The sequence below is a fragment of the Thalassophryne amazonica genome, chromosome 1 (genome assembly GCF_902500255.1).
Source record: "Thalassophryne amazonica chromosome 1, fThaAma1.1, whole genome shotgun sequence".
NCBI lineage: Eukaryota > Metazoa > Chordata > Actinopteri > Batrachoidiformes > Batrachoididae > Thalassophryne > Thalassophryne amazonica.
Window position 1 is genome coordinate 51397356 of NC_047103.1, and position 22581 is coordinate 51419936.

General features: G+C 45.4%; 1 protein-coding gene across 1 annotated transcript in view; it reads left to right on the forward strand.

The window, feature by feature from the left end:
• prex2 (phosphatidylinositol-3,4,5-trisphosphate-dependent Rac exchange factor 2) overlaps positions 1 to 22581 on the forward strand; it is a 432315-nt gene that overhangs the window by 149453 nt on the left and 260281 nt on the right. Inside the window, exons 11-13 of the mRNA XM_034169827.1 lie at positions 16966 to 17066; positions 19286 to 19389; positions 19506 to 19555. Coding sequence (XP_034025718.1) covers positions 16966 to 17066; positions 19286 to 19389; positions 19506 to 19555 — 255 coding nt within the window. The remainder of the gene's footprint in view (positions 1 to 16965; positions 17067 to 19285; positions 19390 to 19505; positions 19556 to 22581) is intronic.

The following is a 22581-nucleotide window of genomic DNA, read 5'->3' on the forward strand; positions in this document are numbered from 1 at the left end:
TCTCAGCAAGAAGGTTGTGGGATTGCTTCCCACATTGTATTTTCTGTGTGGGTTCCCTCTGGGTGCTCTTGTCTCCTCCCACTTCCAAGTGAAGTGGAAACTTGAAATTGACTGTAGGTGTGGACATGTTTGTTTTTGGCCCTGTGATAGACTGGTGTCCTGTCCAAGGTGTACCCTACCTCTTGTCCAGTGACTGCTGGGATTGGATCTAGGTCCCCTGGGACCCCTTAAGTAGAATAATCCGGTACAGAAAATGAGTAATGAATGAATATTCTGGTCTTCAGCATTTTGGATCAGGTCCCGTTATCTTCAGGCTAGTTTCATGCGTGACTGGCTTGGATAGTATTTTTACCCATCCGAACCTCTCCTATTCCCAGTATAATATTTTTGTTGCCATTCATATGATTTTACAGACTAATACAGTGGAACTTCAAGATACCAAGATACAAGTTTAATTCGTTCTGTGACCAAGCTTGTAAGCTGATCTGCTCATATTTCAAACAAATTTTCCTTTTTGAAAAGAATTAAAATAATTTTAATCCATTCCAGCCTTGTAAAACATCCCCAAACCACTCTAAATTATGAAAACATACATTTTCTATTAAGAAATAGATGTATACTTTACCTGTGCATAATAAACTATATAAAATAAAAGAAAAAAGTTTTATTAAGTGTTCTTACCTTAGAAATAGATGAATGCAGCTAATGGGGGGGGGGGGCGTTCGCACACACTGTAAACACAAACCAAACTTAAACTGTAGATCCTTAAAAGGATCATGCAGACGTAACTTTAAATGTAAACTTGCAGGTGTTTTGGACAAAAACCTATCCATGGAGGTTTGCTTCTGCCTGCCTTTCAAAATGTGGAAATATGATGGACAAGTGTCATTAAAAAGTGCTGAAGCACGACCAGGGGACAAGTTTTCTGGGTGTGTCTTTTCAGTGAAGCAACTTATTCTCTGCTGTTATATAGGTCCTCCATGGTATTTTTTCCAGAATAATCCAGTTTCGTCACAGTTAAACACTTGTTGCGGGACACAGCCTTACTTTGCAACAGGTGCAGCAAAACGTGTGACATATTCTTCCACTGCCTTAACAGCCGCACTAGAAGCTTCTCCTCCTCCTTCTTTCCACTTTCCTTTTTCTCTGGTGGCGTCCCGAAGCGCGACTCGTAACTCAGATTTCCGCTTGTATTCCAAACAAAAATATTGACCGAGTGACAGCTCGTATTTTTAAAAACTGTATGTTGAGTTGCTTGTATGTCGAGGTTCCACTGTACAGTAATCCTCTCAGAGGAAAACTCTTGGGAATGTCATACTGCCTCCTTTGTTTGGTAGACTGTTCTCTGTATTTTTTTAACCCCTTAACGCCCGAATTTATATAGCTGTATATAAAAAAATGTTTTGTGTGTGTTCTTGCCTTTAAGTAAATGGTAAATAATGTTGAGATTATTAATTTCACTTTTGCACAAAAACTAGATAGTAATATTGGGTATTCTGGTAATGACTTTATGTTATAATTGTTGTGAAAGTGTAGTGACACGGACCCACAACAGGGGGCGTAAATGAACGGACAATGAAAGAGTCAAATATGAACACTTTACTGTTGTGAAAAGCACAACCAAACACAGCAGATTACAGAATATGTACAATAGTCAATTAGCAAAGGTGACGTGTGGGCAGGCTCGAGGATAGAGGACGTCTGTTCTGAGAAGAACCGGAACCACACGATTTCCTCCACCGCCGAACCCGGAGAATACTGGAGCCGCCAAATCCCGAACACCCCAGGTGGCCACTGTCTCCGCGTGTCGGATCTGGTACTGCTGGCGAGGAGCAGAGACAATCAGATGTGGGTGTGTGAACACCCAGTAACAACAACGGTGGGAATTCCACCTCCACCTCTAACACACACTCGTGCAGTGTCTGAGTAACCACTTATCTGGATATGCAGGCTGAGAGGGTTACCTCCTAAGGTAGACGATATCTCGGCAACGAGGTGGAGATGACGTCCAGTCTTTATGGAGTGGGATGATGAAGTGTAGATGGGTGACAGCTGTCAAGAGATAATGAGTGACAGCTGTCACCCCCGGCTGTGTCCGTGGCGGCAGCGCCCTCTCGTGCCTGAAGCCCGCACTTCAGGCAGGGCGCCCTCTGGTGGTGGACCAGCAGTACCTCCTCTTCTGGCGGCCCACACAACAGGACCCCCCCCTCAACGGGCGCCTCCTGGTGCCCGACCAGGCTTGTCCGGTTGACGGCGGTAGAAATCGGCCAGGAGGGCCGGGTCCAGGATGAAGCTCCTCTTCACCCAGGAGCGTTCTTCGGGTCCATACCCCTCCCAGTCCACCAAATACTGGAACCCCCGGCCCATCCTGGAGCACAGAGAGGTGAGGTGCGGTGGGGTTTGATTCTTGACACGTGAAAAACCGGGTGGATCCGCAGTGAAGTTGGGAGTCGGAGCTTCACTGCGGCAGGACTGAGGATTTTGAGGATTTCATACGGTCCAATGTACCTGTCCTTGAGCTTTGGAGAGTCCACCTGGAGGGGGATGTCCTTCGTGGAAAGCCACACCTCCTGCCCGGGCTGGTAAGCAGGGGCCGGGGACCGCTGGCGGTCTGCATGGGTCTTCGCCCTCGTCCGGGCCTTTAACAAGGCAGAATGGGCGGAGCGCCACACCCGACGGCACTTCCGCAGGTGGGCCTGGACCGAAGGCACACCGACCTCTCCCTCCACCACGGGAAACAACGGGGGCTGATACCCCAAACACACCTCAAATGGGGAGAGGCCGGTGGCAGAGGACACCTGGCTGTTATGTGCGTACTCGATCCAGGCCAGATGTTCACTCCAGGCCGTCGGGTGGGCGGACGTCACACAGCGCAGGGCTTGCTCCAATTCCTGATTGGCCCGTTCAGCCTGTCCATTGGTCTGCGGGTGATACCCGGACGAGAGGCTCACAGTGGCCCCCAGTTCCCTGCAGAAACTCCTCCAGACCTGGGAGGAGAACTGAGGACCACGATCTGAGACAATGTCGGTAGGTATCCCATGCAGACGGATGACGTGGTGGACCAGGAGGTTTGCAGTCTCCTGGGCCGTGGGGAGCTTCGGGAGGGCCACGAAGTGGGCTGACTTGGAGAACCGGTCCACTATCGTGAAGATGGTTGTCATGCCCTGGGACGGCGGGAGGCCCGTGACAAAATCCAGACCGATGTGGGACCAGGGGCGATGAGGCACAGGAAGTGGCTGAAGAAGTCCCTGTGCCTTCTGGTGGTCTGCCTTGCCCCTGGCACAGGTGGTGCAGGCCTGGATATATTCCCGGACGTCGGCCTCCAGGGACGCCCACCAGAAGCGCTGCCGGACCACGGCCACGGTCCTTCGCACCCCCGGATGACAGGAGAGCTTAGAACCGTGACAGAAATCCAAGACAGCAGCTCTTGCCTCTGGTGGGACGTAGAGTCTGTTCTTCGGCCCTGGTCCGGGCTCCGTGCCAGGGCCTCCCGGACGGTCTTCTCCACGTCCCAGGTGAGGGTGGCCACGATAGTGGACTCCGGAATGATGGGCTCCGGTGGATCCGACAGCTCAGTCTTGACTTCATCTTCATGCACCCGGGACAAGGCATCCGATCTGTGGTGTTGGTCCCGGGGCGGTAGGTGATCCGGAAGTCAGAACGCCCGAAGAACAGTGACCAGCGGGCTTGCCTGGGGTTCAGCCGCCTGGCGGTCCTGATATACTCCAGGTTCCGATGGTCAGTGAAAACCGTGAACGGCACAGACGCTCCCTCCAACAGGTGTCTCCACTCCTCAAGAGCCTCTTTCACCGCAAGGAGTTCTCGATTGCCGACGTCATAGTTCCGTTCAGCTGTGGTCAACATGCGGGAAAAATAGGCACACGGGTGAAGGACCTTATCGGTCTCTCCGCTCTGGGATAGCACGGCTCCTATCCCTGAGTCAGAGGCATCCACTTCGACAACAAACTGGCGGCCAAGGTCGGGCATGCTCCAGCACTGGTGCAGTCGAGAACCGTCGTTTCAACTCCTTGAATGCGGCTTTGCACTGATCCGACCAGGTGAAGGGGACTTTAGGAGGGGTCAGGGCTGTCAGGGGGCTAACTATCTGGCTGTAGCCCTTTATGAACCTCCTGTAGAAATTTGCAAAGCCGAGGAACTGTTGCAGCTTCCTCCGGCTTGTAGGTTGGGGCCAATCTCTCACCGCCGCAACCTTGGCCGGATCAGGGGCGACGGAGTTAGAGGAGATGATAAACCCCAGGAAGGACAAAGAAGCGCGGTGAAACTCACACTTCTCGCCCTTCACAAACAGCCGGTTCACCAACAACCGCTGCAGGACCTGACGTACATGCTGGACATGAGTCTCAGGGTCCGGGGAAAAGATGAGAATATCGTCCAGATATACGAAGACGAATCGGTGCAGGAAGTCCCGCAAGACATCGTTTACCAAAGCTTGGAACGTTGCGGGGGCGTTAGTGAGGCCGAACGGCATGACCAGGTACTCAAAGTGACCTAACTGGGTGTTAAATACTGTTTTCCATTCGTCTCCCTTCCGGACCCAAACCAGGTGATACGCATTCCGAAGATCCAATTTTGTAAAGATTTTGGCTCCATGCAGGGGGGTGAACACGGAATCCAACAAGGGCAACGGGTATCGATTGCGAACCGTAATCTCATTCAGCCCCCTGTAATTGATGCATGGACGGAGTCCGCCATCTTTCTTGCCCACAAAAAAGAAACCTGCACCCATCGGGGAGGTGGAATTTCGGATCAACCCGGCAGCTAATGAGTCCCGGATGTAGGTCTCCATTGATTCGCGTTCAGGTCGTGAGAGGTTGTACAGCCTGCTGGACGGGAACTCCACGCCTGGTATCAAATCAATGGCACAATCGTACGGACGGTGCGGAGGAAGGGTGAGTGCCAGATCGTTGCTGAAGACGTCAGCAAGATCGTGGTACTCAACCGGCACCACTGTCAGATTGGGAGGGACTTTGACCTCCTCCTTAGCCTGTAACCCGGGAGGAACCAAGGATCCTAAACACACCCGATGGCAGGTCTCGCTCCACTGAACCACCACCCCAGACGGCCAATCAATCCGGGGATTGTGTTTCAACATCCAAGGGAAGCCCAAAATCACGCGGGAGGTAGGAGTCACAAAAAACTCGATCTCCTCCCGATGATTCCCAGACACTACCAGAGTTACTGGTTGTGTCTTGTGCGTGATTAAAGGGAGAAGGGTGCCATCTAGTGCCCGCACCTGCAATGGTGAAGGAAGCGCCACCAGAGGGAGCCCTGCTTCCCTAGCCCATCTGCTATCCAGCAGATTCCCTTCTGACCCCGTGTCCACCAGTGCTGGGGCTTGAAGGGTTAAATCCCCACTCAGGATTGTAACTGGGAGTCGTGTGGCAATACGTGTGTGTCCCACGTGCATGTTATGACCCCCCTTTAGCCCAGTCTCTAAAGGCGAGTGTTGTCGTTTTGGCCGTTTGGGGCAGTTTCTCTGTATATGCTCCTTTGAGCTGCAGAAAAAGCACTCCCCGTGGACCAGCCTCCTCATTCTGTCATTTAATCTTATATTGGCCCTGCGCGTTTCCCTAGCAACACCAGCAGGGGGTGCTGTTGCCCCACGGAGCGCTGCGGCTGTGGAGCGTGGGGAGGGCGGAACCTTTTCAGACCCGGAAGGGAGAGGGACGGCGTGCCCGGCCACGTCCTTCGTCTCGCTCCCGACGGCGTTCCTCTAACCGATTGTCTAACGGTATAACGAGATCAATAAGTCCATCCAAATCCCGCGGTTCGTCCTTGGCCACCAGGTGCTCCTTCAGGACCGACGACAGTCCGTTTATGAAGGCGGCGTGGAGTGCAGCGTTATTCCAGCCGGACCTCGCAGCCGCAATGCGGAAGTCGACTGCATAAGCGGCTGCGCGCCGGCGTCCCTGTCTCATTGACAGCAGCACAGTTGAAGCGGTCTCTCCCCTGTTAGGGTGGTCAAACACGGTTTTGAACTCCCTCACAAACCCAGTGTACGTATGAAGGAGCCGTGAATTTTGCTCCCAAAGCGCCGTAGCCCAAGCGCGTGCCTTTCCTCGAAGCAGATTAATTACATAAGCTACTTTACTAGCATCAGACGCGTACATGACAGGACGTTGTGCAAAGACGAGCGAACACTGCATGAGAAAGTCCGCGCACGTCTCCGCACAACCTCCGTACGGCTCTGGGGGGCTTATGTATGCTTCAGGGGATGGTGGGAGGGGTTGTTGAACGACCAGTGGAACGTTTATATCCTGCACAGGGTCGGCAGGAGGAGGAGCTGCAGCAGCGCCCTGAGCGCTCGCTGCCACCTGTGCGAAGAGAGCCTCCACCCTGCGGTTCAGGAGGATGTTTTGCTCGGTCATCTGATCCAACCGAGCCGTAAAGGCGGTGAGGATGTGCTGCAACTCACCAATCACGCCTCCTGCAGACGCCTGTGCACCCTGCTCTCCCATTGGCCGTTCAATGGCTGGGTGACGCCCCTCGGAGTCCATGACGGTGGCCGAGATATCCTGTTGTGAAAGTGTAGTGACACAGACCCACAACAGGGGGCGTAAATGAACGGACAATGAAAGAGTCAAATATGAACACTTTACTGTTGTGAAAAGCACAACCAAACACAGCAGATTACAGAATATGTACAATAGTCAATTAGCAAAGGTGACATGTGGGCAGGCTCGAGGATAGAGGACGTCTGTCCTGAGAAGAACCGGAATCACACGATTTCCTCCACCGCCGAACCCGGAGAATACTGGAGCCGCCAAATCCCGAACACCCCAGGTGGCCACTGTCTCCGCGTGTCGGATCTGGTACTGCTGGCGAGGAGCAGAGACAATCAGATGTGGGTGTGTGAACACCCAGTAACAACAACGGTGGGAATTCCACCTCCACCTCTAACACACACTCGTGCAGTGTCTGAGTAACCACTTATCTGGATATGCAGGCTGAGAAGGTTACCTCCTAAGGTAGACAATATCTCGGCAACGAGGTGGAGATGACGTCCGGTCTTTATGGAGTGGGATGATGAAGTGTAGATGGGTGACAGCTGTCAAGAGATAATGAGTGACAGCTGTCACCCCCGGCTGTGTCCGTGGTGGCAGCGCCCTCTCGTGCCTGAAGCCTGCACTTCAGGCAGGGCGCCCTCTGGTGGTGGGCCAGCAGTACCTCCTCTTCTGGCGGCCCACACAACAATAATGTTATAATAATAATGATGGTATGTTGCAAATTTGCGACAACGAGCATACAGGTCAATTTGGTAAGTTGCATATTTGAGTCAGAGATTGTAGCATATATGCGATGATGGGCGTTAAGGGGTTAATACTATAATACTTTGTCTTAAAAATATTACATTTGCTAATTCCAGTGAGTGCCTCTATTAAACAGCCATCACCATAGACAACCCAACAGGATGCATCACCTCCTATCATCATCATCATCATCAGGCTGTGGGTGGTCATGTTGGGTGCTTTTGGCACATTCCTGTAGTGCTCACAATAACGCACCCCAACGTGGGGCTTATTATGAGATGATGAGGTGGCTTTTAACAGCAGACAATATAAACAAAATGTAAATCACCACAGAAAACTCTTTAAAGATTTGGCGGCACAGTGGCTTAGTGGTTAGCACTAATTCCTCACATCAAGAAGGTTGTGGGATCACTTCCCACCCTTTCTGTGTGGAGTTTGCATGTTCTCCTTGTGTCTGTGTGGGTTTCCTCTAGGCACTCTGGCTTCCTCCCACAATAAAAACATGTGTTTTTAGGGTCTGCTCCTTTCTCTGCTCCTGACCAAGGTGGTGTGTCTATATCTGGAGTTCATGCTCGGGCGCCAGACTGTGGCTTCCCGCTGCTCCTAGTGGTTTGATTGTGTCCAGCTGTAATTAGAATGGGTTAAATGTAGAGGACAGATTTTGTTGTATACATATGTACAATGACAATAAAGGCTATATTATTATATTATTAACATACTAATCGTTGCTTTGCACACTATCCATAACAGCTTTTGTCATGTACTGTCACAGTAAACTCTGACAAACAAAAATCAGCTTGCTGGTTCAGTTGCAAAGTTCTAGACATACAGACTTGGGGACATTATCAGCGACTGATGCACTCTGAGTTTTTCTGTGTTCTTGTGAAAACGGTGAGCTGAGCCAACACGCTACAATGACTCTGCAATTTTGAACATTACTAAAACTCCATTCCTGAACTCAACATTACCAAAACTTCATTACTGAACTCAAACACCCTGATATCAGGTCAGTAAGATTTGTATTCTACTAGCACATCCCAGCACATACCAAACAGTAAATTCCTGACTAGATTTCCTATCATATTGTCATTATTTTGTGTTGGGTCGTGCCATGTGGAGGCCTAGAGGTACAAGTATGCTATTGTCATCATTAATATCTGTGAAGTAGGGTGACAGCAAGATCTAGGAACTGTTTCTCCAGCACAACTTCACAAATAAAACCCAAGAAGAAGAACAAAATATCTCAGTGTAGGTATTTGTATTTCCAACACGTATGTCATAAGTCACACTGAACGATGACACTGTCCATGTCATGTCTCTGATTCTAGAATACCAGCATGCTAGCTAATGGCTCTTTTGTACTACATGGTACCTGCCCGACTCAACTTTAACTGCCTTTTCCTGTTTTTCATTGGCCAAACCTGGTAGCTAGTATCTGGCATATGATGTGAAAACACTGCCGATTACTGACTTGTCATTGTGTGTGAAATGGGAGATAAAACACATTCTGAAAAAATCAGCCATTTTTAAAAATATATCATTGGGCAAATAGCGCTACTTCTACTATGCTATGATGCTATGAAGCTAAAGTATTCACTGATTAGTGTGTGCTGCATTTGTCTTCCTTTGTGTGTTGTGTTGAAGGTGATGTCAGACCAGTATCACGCAGTATTGCGATGACAGGTTAGCGGTACCACAGTCTACTTTGGAAAAGGAAGCACCTGGCACCAAAAGAAAGTAGAGTTGTGTTAAGTTGAACTGTTACCACTTGGTGGAAAAGCACCATAAAGCCACACACTGGAGCATTATTCTACCTTTGTTTGAGGGTAAACAAGTAAAGGTGGTGTAATGAGGGGTTTTCTTAATGGCAGCATAGCGGGATCTCTGTTTAAAAAGGGCTACTGATCTATGTGACGTCTGTTTTGTATTAAAACAGGAACGACCTGAACCCCTACTGGGATGTAATGTTCTTTTCATTGAGCTTTAGACGCTTACCAGTAAACCCTGACGAGTTAACCCACCTAAATTTCCCCTAAGCTGGAGCAACAGACACAAATAATGTACCTGCAGATAACACGCTCTGGTTACAATATGCTGTTGGTGTTTTGTGGCTGCATGTGATAATGTGCTTTGTGCATTAAAACCCTGTGTGGTGGGAGAATGAGAAGGTGACAGAGCCTGAGTAAACGTTGCGTTCATCCAGATGTAGCAGAGGAGGTTTGAAAAGCCAAAAGTCTGTTATGTAGACTGATGGTACGATGCAATTTTAAAAGGATCAGTTGTACAATTAAATATTTTAACAAGACACGCTGTGTTGGGTGCTGTATAAACTGTGGTCAAATCCTCACTTCTGAAATCCCTCATAAACATCCCACTGTGCTTCACAATGATCTGTCTGTTCCATTTGTTTTAAATTTTTGGAGATGTTTTGGCTGCTAATAATCAAGCTAAGCTTAAACAGCCATTTCAGGATACCTGTGGAGATAAAGGAAGGGAGGGAAATAGACAATCAAGGCCATTTGGACATAGTTGTGGCCAAGCTACATTGCTTGGTGGTTTGGATGGAGGATTTACTTTCTCCTTTTTCTACCCAGACAGCACCAGATCCCTGGTGGTGTGGAGGAAGAAAAGATCTGTGATGTAGAATAGTTAAAAGGATCAAACGCTGGTCATGTGTGGGTTGCTCAATGAGTCTGAAGAGCTTGCATGGCGAGAAAAGCAGCTACACTAAAAAATACGTTTTGGAACTCTGTCCCTCTATACATAGGCCTTGGAGGACCACCTGGTGGTGAAAAGACACATGTAGCCCCCTCAGTGTCTGAAATGGTTTTGGAGTTGATGATGTGTAGGCGTAATTCGTGAATTGGATCCAGCGTGGTATGTGTTTGATGAAAGCCATGGCTTTGACTCGGCCCACTCTGTATATTGGGAACACTTTTCCTTTATTGTCCTTCCACACCTCTCCTTTCTTTTTGTGTTTTCTTCTTTCTTAGGGCCAAAGGCTATTTCTCTGTCTTGATCTTCTACTCTTTGAAGGGGACAGTTGTGTATGTGGTTGGGTTCCTGCAACAGAGTAATTCATCAAAGAAAATGCGTGTGGCAGTGGCCTAAGTAGCTGTTATCACCTCATTCTAAACAGGGTAAAATCAAGAGAGATTCAAGGCTTTTGTGTTTTTGATGAGAATCAGATCATACTGTCAGCTTACTGTAGGTGTTAATGAAAGACCGTTAAAGAGCTCAGTGAAAAGGTTAGACATAGCCTTTTTCTGTCAGCCTCTGCTCTTTTTCTGTGACATGACCCAGGCACTGTCTTTTGCTGAAATGCCAAATAATTGTGCAGTAGTTAATTGGGCATTATTTAATTCTGCCAGTATATCAAATGGAAAGTTTAAGTAAATCCTGATCTACAGTGACCTACAATGCAGTTTTGTTGTGTGCAGATGAATTTAATGAAGGGTGTTCACAGCTTAAATATTCACCTGCAGTTATTGTTTCAAACTAATATGAACTCATACTGTGTATCACCTTTGGGTTTCTGTTACATAACCTTTGACTTCAAGTGATTTTACACCAGGTCATAATTAGGAATCTAACCTCAAAGATAAGTATCGGATATGATCAAAGCAAATTTGGACTGATAGGACTCTGAATCATTAAACGTAAGCCTCTATGTATATATAGATGGATTCATAAATTTATAAAAACACACTACCAGTCACACTTTCCTATTCAGTTGAATTGGCAAGTGTGTCCAAACGGTTGACTCATAGTATATATTAGTAACTTCAGGTTGTTTACCTTGTTTTGGTAAAAAAAAAAAAAAAAATAAATAACCAATCTAGAAGCAGCTTGGATTACAGGTTATTTTTTTCTAATGCACCGGAGAGCTGTTTGATTGTCAAGCATATGGAAGAACATGTATATGTTAATAGCCAAGTGGCCTCTGTATAGATGCGTGAGTATGGCTTCAGTCATGCAGAAACCAGGGAGAGCTGACATTTGCTATTTGCTATGCTTATGTATTCTGGCTCAAGGATGAACTATGTGAAAACAGAAAGTTGATAGGACAAAATATTTTTTTGGAGAAATTAACCATTTTTGCTAACCAGTAAACAGTGAATGTTGTGCTGCAATGCATCATGGGGGTTTGGGTTTTTGGGGGTTTAAATGTTATTGTGGTTCATGTTAGTTTAACAGTGTTGTTAGTGTATTTGATTTTTTTGTGTTTTTGTAGTTTAATTGGTGTAGTCAGTTTGGTTAGTTAGTCAGTTTAGTTTTATTGCTGGTACCATAAGTTTGAAGTGGAGTGTGTTTGATGTCTTCCGCCACCGTCTCCGTTTGTGTCTAAAATTAGAAGCACCTGCTTGTGGCAGAATGTGGAAAAGACAAAAAAAAAAAAAAAAAAAAAAAAACTGTGTGTGCATATGTGTGTGTAACTTTGATCATGGAGAAACTGAGGATATATGACATTTTCATATGCATATGTATTACATATGCTTATGTATGTTGGGTCAAGGATGAATGGATGATGTTTTCTTGATGCAGGGATATCATTCCACAGAACAAGGGCATGATAAGAGAAAGCTCTATGACCTGCAGACTTCTTATTCACCTTAGAGCACAAAGTAGTCCTGCACCCTGAGAACACAAAACCCGGGCCAGTACGTAAGGTTTAATTAGGTCAGCTAGGTAGGGAGGTGCCAGTCCGTGAACAGTTTATAAGCTAGTAGCAGAACCTTAAAATCTGATCTCACTGGACAGGAAGCCAGTGAAGATATGCCAAAATGGGTGTAATGTGGTCAAACATTTTGCTTTGTGTCAAAAGTCTGACTGCAGCATTTTGAACCAGTTGGAGAACCCTAGTGCTGGAATGCGGAAACCAGAAAATAGAACATTGCAGTAGTCCAATCTAGAAGAGATAAATGAATGGATCAAGGTCTCAGCATCAGCCATAGACAGGATGGGACAAATCTTGCCTATATTTCGCAGGTGGAAGAAAGCAGTCCTCGTAATATTTCTAATGAGGTCAAAGGACAATGTTGGATCAAAAATTACCTTAAGGTTCCTCACTTTGTCAATGTGATTTATGACACACGAGCCTAGGATAAGTGTTAACTGGTCTAATTGATGCCTATGTCTCATTGGACCAAGAACCATCATTTCAGTCTTATCAGAGTTTAAAAGTAGGAAGTTTCTAGACATCCAACTTCTCACTGATACAAGGCAGTCTTCTAAGGATGTGAATGAGATTACCAGCAGTTATTGGCATGTATAACTGAGTATCATCAGCATAGCAGTGAAAGGTAATTCCAAAACACCGCAGTATGTGCCTAAAGCCCCGTTTACACATAGACGGTTTTGTCGGCGGGTAGTACGTAGACCGAAGTTCGCGGTAGTTCCAGCAGTTTTCGCGGTGGAAAGGGGCGGAGCGTTTCACCGGCATTTTGACCGCCGTACTAGCCGCAAATACGCAGATAAAACACAGCTAAATCCGCCGAATAAAGCGGCGATTTGACGCCGTAGCATCCAGCACACGTCAGGCAACGGGGGTTAATACCCAGTTCTATCCTTTACAATCGCAGGTTAAGACACGTGAGAACGGCGGTGTTGTGCTGCCGCCGATAATGCCCTGTGTACCGCTGGATTCATCCAGGCAAATCCTGCGTTACTCCAGGAACGTTTGCATATAGGCACCGCCCCCAGAGTATAATAGGCTGAAGCCTCTGTCACTGCAGGGGGAGGGAGATCATACTCAGCCTTTTCTTCTCCTTCCTTTTTCCCCTCCTTAACGTGTTGCTCCGTCTCCACCACAGGGCTACCCTCTGCTTCTGAACCAGACCTCTTGGTAAGTCCTTGCCGCTGCCAATTTTCTTTAGGAGGCATACTGGAGCTTCTCTGCAAAAATATCTGGACCTGCCGCGAGTGAGAGGCCTGCATGCAGCGCGCTAGCGTTTATATATTGACCGCTGCCTATCGGCCGTTTGGAACGCCGTTAACCGGGAGGTGGCGTTTAGAACAGCGTACTGTCTGCTAGCGCCGCCGTTTTGGTCTGCCTCTGTCACTGGTTAAAACGCCCTTGAGGACGCCGATGTGGGCTCTATCGCCGTTTTACACGCCTTGTGATTAGGGATACAACGCCGGCCGCCAATTACGGCGGTGTAAACTGCGGCACTACAGGTAGGAGCAGGATGAAACAGCGATTAAAAGTATGAAACGCCGTTGTTCGCGTTGTCTCCGTCGTCATGCGAATTCTCCGGGAGTGCTCCAGGAATTATTTTTTCAACGATTCCCGGTAAAGCCGGAACTAAGCCACGCCCCCTATGCCGGCGTTAACAACGGCGTGTGATCATTAAGACGGCCAAAACTGTTCGGGGACGCTTCCGGGAGATCTTACTGTCTATGTGTAAACGGGGCTTAAGGGGTGCTATATAAGGGAGAAAAGTAGGGGCCTAAGATGGACCAGTGTAGCTTCGAGTTCAGTCTTAGTTGAGGAGTTGATGCGTCACCGTAGTGAGATATAAGGTTCTGTTCCACTAAACATGGCAGTGAAACTGTAAACTTAATAAGTGAGTGACCAGAGACCACTGATGTAAGAGGCATGATGTCAATAGTCGTGACAGCAATACCACGTGTGAGAACCAAATCCAGGGTATTTCCACTAATGTGCGTCTAGTCCAGAATGCATTGCCGAAATTCTAATGCATCCACAATTTCCATAATTGATTTGCAGAGGGGATCAGAAGGCTTATTTATATGAACTTTAAAGTCACCAATGATCAGAATGTTATCTGCACTAGTTGACAAGTTAGAGATGAATGCACCAAATTCATCTAAGAATTCAGAATATGGGCCAGGAGGCCTGTATACAGTGACAAAGTAATACGGCTGATTTTTATTCTTCTGACCTTGGCATTACGTAATATCCTGAGCAGAGCGGAGAATCGGATGCTCAAACGAGATATTTGTGACCCCCAACATGTTGTGTGGGCTGCTGAAGAGGAGGTACTGCTGGCCCACCACCACCAGATGGCGCCCTGCTTGAAGTGCGGGCTTCAAGCACGAGAGGGCATCATAGCAACCGGGAGTGACAGCTGTCACTCGTCATCAGCACCAGCTGTCACTCATCCACATCACCACCACCATAAAGGCCGGACTGCAACTCCATCTCCCCTCCGAGAAATCAGCTACCTTGGAGGTAATTTCTCTGCTGTATTTACAACGAATAATAGTCTGATCTCATTTGCAGCCGTTTTCCTGTGACGTGTTCCTTATCTGCTGTATTGGCGTTTGGTGTGGACTGCGACGGCTTCGCCTCACACCCCAACCAGATAAGTGGTTTTCACAGGAGCTGTCCGAGTGTGTTAATGGAGGTGGAGGTTCTCCCTCCTTACAGAACCAGACTGTGGGATTACTGAGTGTGCGTACTTACACTCACCTGTGCTGTTTCTGTTCTCTGCCAGCAGTACCAGGTCTGACAGCTGGAGACGGTGACCACCTGGGGACCCAGGACTTGGCGGCTCCGGTGTTCTCAGATCCGTTGGCGGTGAGGGCCATGTGGATCTGGCTCGGTTCTGGACGGGCGTCTCCTATCCTCAGCCTGCCCACACGTCACCCACGTGTAATTGACTATAGTCCCAAACTGATTGTTGTCTGTTATTTCCGTTTGTGCACAATTTACAACATTAAATTGTTACTGTTTGGCTTATCCATTGCCCTTCTTTTACGCCCCCTGTTGTGGGTCCGTGTTCCTACACGTTCACAACACAACAGCTAATAAGCTAAACTAGATTCATAAATAAGAGCAACCCCACCGCCTTGCTTCGCATCACGAGGGGAAAAAATGTATATGCTAAGTCTATGTCTAAATTATATGCTGGTGGGCAGGCCTCATTTAAGGGGAGGACAGCTGTAGGTTTAAGCCAGGTTACAAAATAACCCAGTCATATCTAAGTGATGATCAATAATTCGATTTTGACACATTCACCTCTGTATATGTTATAATGAAGTTGCAGATAAATTCAGTCAGTCAATCATAACAATATTTTATGTTTTAAAGGGCATCTGCAGGAGAGCGTGCATGTGCATACATGAGCTTTGATAAGAACGGAAGTTAGCTTTGACTGCTTGTGATGAGCGTGCATGCTGACGTCTGCGAGATGTCTTGTAAATCACTCCAGAGTGTTATCAGGTTACAAAAACGCGTTTCAGTTATAGATGTGTTTATTTGTCCTCTAGCTTTTACATAATATGTGACCAAAGAGGTTATAATTCCAATTAAATGAAGCGTAGTTAGCAGCTAGCTAGACCAGCCAGTAACGTCACCCACGCTTATGTGAGCAAAATGTGTTGGTGAGCAAAAGGTGTTCTCAGGTTACAAAAACAGCATTTTCTAGCTTTTACACAATATATGAGAAACATGTTATATTTACACATAAACGAAGTGGTTTGGAGAGAGAGAGAGAGACCAGTTAGTGACATCATGGTGCCGCTCTACTCTGATTGGCTGTTGCCCCCGCCCTTCAAAAAAGCAAAACAAAAAAATGGATGTGCATGATTTATAGCATAAAAATATTAAACAGAATCTGGCTTTTTAACCTCTTAAAATACCTCTTAAAATAGGTCAAAGTTAGCCATCTTTAAACTTGTCCAAGGTCTGTGTCCCAAGAATGTTCCTTGTGAATTTGAAGACTCTGGCAGTAATAGGACTGAAGTTATGCTGAGCACAGAGAGACAGACAGACACACGCAAAGCCTTCGCAATACCCGATGTCCATATTTTTATGGCCTCGGGTAAAAGCAAAAAAAACAAACATCTTGCACGCTAATGTGTACCAGACTGTGTGAAATGATTCACATTTAATAATTATCTGCATCTGGTGATCAGACATACATGTTGTCTTGCAGGATGTGTGTTGTGGACATTGTGAAGAACTGATGCAGGGAGCAAGGGTCTGTAATCACTCTTGTTGCCTTTATATTACATACTTACAAAGGCTGCAGTCCAAATCTTCGGGGTGTTTTCTTTTTATAGTTATGTTGCATGCGTTGCTTTAAAAATCTAAGAAAATTGGACAAGAAGAGCGAGCAACGGTGTTTTGCTAAAAACATTTCTAATTCCTTGTGGTCCTCCTGATGGCTCCACACTGACACCAGCGTGGTCTGGAAATAAATTCCGTAGAATCCTCTGGCCAAGTTTCCGTTGCTTTTGCGGATAGAAGGGATGTAATCGGCCAGGTTATATGCCTGTTCTCCCTGCTCTTTCCTCTATCTTTTGTTCTTTTGTTCTCTTGTAATGTCTCTGAGTTCCAAAATTTCAAAGAATTTTCCAATTAGGCATATTTGATCCAGCGGATGCGTTGGTTTCTGCTTCCAAATCTCAGATGACACCAAGGAAAAATGATCTTTGTGAATCCTTCCCAAGATGCTTTTTTTTTTTTTTTAAATAAATGTAGCCTTTGACTGCTTGAACGAGGAAAAACAGATTACTTCAGGCCCCCCGGTTGTTTTTATCAAACAGTTGTGGATGCAACAGCAAATAAATCATTCTTCTTTGGCAGAATGGTGTTGGTTTGCGTCATCACATCAATTTAGAGTTCATGGTAAATACCTTGGATTGGTGCAAAGAACAAAACTTTCTTCTAGCCTTTTGTTATTTCTGCAAGTTACATTCCAGTTTGTCTTGTGTGTGTTCTCAGTGAATTTGTGTTTTGGCTGATGGAAATCGGTGAGACAGACAACCCAGAGGAAGGGGTTCACTTGGGTCAAGCCCTGCTGGAGAATGGCATCATCCATCACGGTGGGTCCTCACAGGTTTCCCCTCCCCTTCCTTACAGCTGTTAAAGTCTAAGTTACCATATCAAACAGTGCACTGTCGTGTCCCAAGCATGCATCACCCTAACGTTTCCTCACCTAAGTTTTTTTTAATCTGAAAAGTAGATTTTTTTATTTCACATCCCCTAGAGCCTAAAATGTAAATGCAGCTGTCTTGTTTATGCCTTAGCGGGTGTCCCACTTAAACTCACTCAATGCATTGTTTTGGTTCGGGATTATACATATTAATCTTGCTGTAATATTTGTGTAATATTTGCTCAGTGGCTGTTCTGTAGAATTTGGGGTGTTATAGGGCATGAGCGTGAGCTGGCCTGTGCCTGATTTAGCATTTTACAGTGTGCACTGCTCTGTGTGTATGTTTTCTCAAGAGTATGGCCCCAAGCCAAGTTGCACCTTAAGTCGCTTGTAGTGTGATTTATTGCATACTCAAAGAGAATGAGATTGGACTTTAGAGCTACTCCAGGAATAACTCCAAGCCCTATGAGCTCCCACAGCGCAGTTAGAATTACACATTTTAAAAGCAACAGAAGAGCTTTTCATAGAAAACCCGACTGCAGGCTGCCCAGCTACAGTCGACTGGATTACTGTTGTGTTCATCTTGAACAAAGTCTCCTGCTGCAGGAGGAGCAAGGACTGCTTTGTAGAACTTTGTAGAAAGCTTGTATTCTTATTCAGGGCAGGATTTGATTGATTGGTTAGGATTTTAAAACCTTTTTTACATTCATAGATGATTTATGGTGCTGTAAGCTTTCAGACTTTGCAATCAGGGTTGCATAGTCTAGTCAGTGAACTGACTAGTCAACCTTAGTGCTGTGATCAGAATGCATCTGTTGTTCTTGTTGTGTGATGTGTGCTTTCAGCATGTGCATTAGCCCATGATTTTTTTTTTAAGAACAGAAAACAACAGCTGATGTGGATGGCACCTTTTCTCATTCACTGTTGGATTAAATGTGACAGCATGGATTTGGATGGATTTGGAGATGACTAGACCATGGACTTTACAAAGAACTGATTAATGGTCAAATTGGAAATGAGCACTTAACAGATATCGTGGTTTTCCTTGTGGAAAAATTTGAGCTTCTTTTCCCATGTTGGTTATTTCACTGGGTATGATCCTGCAGACAGGTGCCTCAATGTTGAGGATCCCAGTCGCTGGAGAAGACCAAGGTGACGCGACATCCACATTTCCCGTGGCTGTGGCAGGTACATGCTTACTTCTAGCAGGTGGGGTTGAATCTGTTGTTTGCCTGAGTGGTTGCCATTCAGGACCCAATACGGTTCCATAGTGTGGTGGATATGGATATTCCCAGACATGACCTCCTTTTGCACTTACATGGAACTTGTAAGATAAGGTTACATTATTGCCTGATCTACATTGTACAGCCATCCTGCTTTGTGGACCTCAGACCCTGTCAGATCTCAGAAAGTGAAGCAGAGTAGATCCTGATTAGTATTTGGCTTGGAGTCTGCTTGGGAAGACGAGGGGCTGTGTGTGTTCCTCCATGTAGAACTGAAGTTGCGTCAGAAAGAACAGGACATCCAGGGTAAAAATTGTGCTAAATCCGAATGCAGATTTGTACTTGATTTGCTGCGATTACCGCAAGCACCCTGAAAGACAAACAACAACACAACAGTCTACATTGTTGATGGACCAGAGGGTAGAGGATGGGGTTGTATGACCAGAAGATCCTCAGTTCAAATCCCTATCAGAGAGGAAAACCACTGACTTCCTCTGGGCAAGTTGCTCATGGTGTGCAGTTGAACATTTTGCATGGCAACACCCTGATTCTGGAGTGTGAGTGTGGATGGGGGAATGTGAAGCATCATTGCTGAAGGCCTCAGATCAGAAAGTGTGACAGAAATGCAGTCCATTTGCTAGTGTGTTTCTGTCAAGCCATTTAATTATTATTATTTTTTATTTATTTATTATGTTGTGGCTACAGACTGTTGCTGGCTGTAAATCATTCTCCTGTGTGTGTGTGTGTGTGTGTGTGTGTGTGTGTGTGTGTGTGTGTGTGTGTGTGTGTGTGTGTGTGTTTTTAAATAACATTGTCAGCTGTTCATTGACCTTGCGTCCACTTTCATGATACCGCAGTTGACTATGGGGGGGTAGACTGAAGTTGTGCTTTCCAATACATTTGTGGCATATCTTTCAAAAACCACATGCTTTGAATTCTGTTTTAGTCACAGACAAGCATCAGTTCAAACCAGAGCCTGTACTGTACCGCTTTCGCTACGACGATGGCACCTACCATCCCAGAAGTGACATGCATGATGTCATATCCAAGGTAATGCAGGACAAATAATCTTTGATTAGCTAGTTAAGATTTTACTATTTTACACTTCACTTAAATAACTCGACTCCACTGTTTGTTTGTTTTTTAATTTTGCTTTTGTTTTTCAGGGTGTTCGGCTTTACTGTCGTCTTCACAGTCTCTTCAATCCTGTCATCAGGTAGGTGGCCATTTTCTTCTGAGCTCCTATGGCAGTGCATTGTGGGAACTGTAGAATTAGGGTACACCCATCATTCTGCTATTCCCTCACCAAATTTCATTAATGCAACTCTTTGTAGATGGTTATGGACACAAATACGTTGTGGCTATTTCTGGATAGGCAGTTGGTCTAGTTTTGTGCGATCCAGAAAACTATGCTGATGCAGGGTTTAGATGCAGATTCATCTAGTTGCAGGATGAACTCCCAACAAACACCCTATAGCCCACTACCATAAATTTACATATTATTGAGGGTAATATCTTCTTTTCGGCACATTACTTTTCAATAACATTTAATGTTGATTTTTACACAATCAGTACCTCACAGGGATTTGATGTTGCAGTACTGTTTGTAAAATAATTACATGTGAATATGGAGCTTAAATTTCTGGAACTAGTTCACCTGTGTGTAGCAGAGGAAAGTTCATATTCACCTCATGGCTATGTAATGTGTAATAGATGGCTTTTTGTATTTTGTATGGAACAGCTTGCATGTGTTGAGCAGTTCCCTATTTCAGTGTACATCCATGCAGAAGCTGATAATATTTTCTGTTTTGGTCACCAGACTACCTTGGTATCATTGCACAACATTATCCATTGCCTCTCAGTCAGCTTTATGGAAATATGGCTACATTGTTGTTCATATTCATGTGCATAAGGCTGGACTCTTCAAGGCTGGGGTCTGATTACAGTTGTGTAGAATTTATGTTGCACAGAAACTCACTTTTGACCCACTGCTTTCTTCATATTCTTTCTTTATGGGCTGGCACTTCTACCCTCCTGAACATTTACCATTTTTTTTTTGTGAATGACTGTCATCAGAGTGGTTTACAGCTAAAAATCATTGACTTTGGTACACAGTAAGATGGCTTTTCCTCCTTTTGAACAGAAAGTGCACTGATGGTTAAAATCACAGTGTTTTTGGCTCATGCACAAATGTGTTTTTAAAGAGAAATGAACACAGAATTACTTTGCACAGATGGTGAGAACTACACCAGGACACGTGGGTGAGTTAGTTTGACAGCTCATATCTGCCTGGTTTCAAAGCAAGATGAATTATATTGAGTGTCAGATGGTGGCAAGTAGTTTGGGTGCAAGGGGTGGCCATGCTGACAGTGTGACCCATCTCTGTAGGTGAGACTTGGAGAGCATATGGCCCCTACATGGGTCTGATTTCCCTCCAGTCAAGTTTTAACATCACAAGAAAGATGTCAAACTGGCACAGTAAGAGCTGCATCCAATGCCTTGTATACCTGTCACTACAATTATTGTGCACACCAGCGGCCAAAGACAGAGTGCCCCGTGAGAGCCCATTCGATCCCTCTCATGGCAGGTGTCGGTCAAATTCCAGGTGACACACACGAACATCCAACACTGCTCATTTGACACTTAAAATGTGTGACCATTTGCACTGTCAGCATGAAAATAGTGAGCAGACGATCACTTTCGAGCTGGATGTGAAATTTGTCACTAAGTGCCCCTGCGAGTGTGGCATGGCAAAAAAAGCAACACGTGGTGTGCCAGAGTGTCGGCTCCCCCCGCAACACATGTGCCATGCATCTGTTGCACTCCCCCCCACATGTGGTGTGCTGGTGGGGCGTGGATGCTAGGACAATTGCTGCTGATCTCACTAATGGCTTGAACAAGGTGCATGACTGGCTTAAACAGAATTGTCTTATGCTAAATCCAAAAAAGACAGTATGCATGTTGTTCAGCAAAAAAAAATGTAAAAAGATATCAACGCAAAGTAGATCATTTGTTTTTTTGGATGGTGAAGAGTTGGAGTTGGTAACCCAATTTAAATATCTTGGGGTTTTTTTTGGATTCACTTTCAAGAAACACATTAAAAAGGTCTCAAACACAATAAAATTTAATTTACAAATTTATAAACAATTAGACCATTCATTAAAACCGCGGCAGCAAAGTCCTACCTCCACTGTATATTTTCTCATATTGAATACTGCCTCACTACATGGTCTTTCGCAAGTGTCACTGCACTAAAGCCAATCGAACAGCTGTACAAAAAAGCAATTAAGATACTTGATCGAAAGCCTCAGTTTTATCACACTTGTCCACTATTTGAGAAAGATAATTTTTTTACTTTTGAAAATTTAAAAAATCTCAAAAATAATTGTCTGGTGTATCGGGTACTGAATGGGCTTGCACCACCACCTCTTAATGAATGTATTAAAAAAAGGAATAGTGAGACTAGTACTCAGTCCACAGTGTGGGGGGATTGTTTGGTACAGTTTCAACAGTCTACATTGGCACAAAATGTGCTTTCTATCAAGGGTTGTTCCAGTTGGAATGCTCTACCAATTGTAGTTAGAGAAAGCAACACGTATGTTTTATTTAAGAGGGGACTTAAAGAATGGCTCCTTGGTCAGCAAAACTGTGAACATTAGTTGAGATTTTAGATGAAGAAGAGGATACAGAGGAGTGTGTATTTTTTATGATCAGCAATTTAACATTTAGGCACTTTAGCAATAGTGTTGATTTTGTGTTATTTTGTTTGTGTTGTCATGTTAATTTGTTTATTGTAGTGTTTGTCTTGTAATGTGTTATGTTGTGTTGTACTGTATTGTATTATATTATATTCTTTGTATGGGTCATGTATGTTTTGTGTTGGTGGTAATTTTACCCCATGGGACTGCGGATGGAAAATAGCCTTGAGCTAAATCTGGCATATTTACAGTACTTGTTGTCTGTTAATTAATATGCACTGTCCCATTCAAATAAATTAATAAATGAAATTAAATGAAACAACTGTCCACTGTGATGCATGTGTGTCTGCTTGCTGTCCTCATAAAAACATATATTGCTGTTGTGACAGGCTGCAGCGAGCGAGCGCACGGCGCATACATTGACAGGCTGTCCCAGGTGAAATGGACCATCAGATTGTAACACGCAGCGGGCGATCTGAATGTCACATCACCCACGTGATCTCTGTTCCACATGACGCGGTGTCTGTCCTGTGGCGCGGTGTCC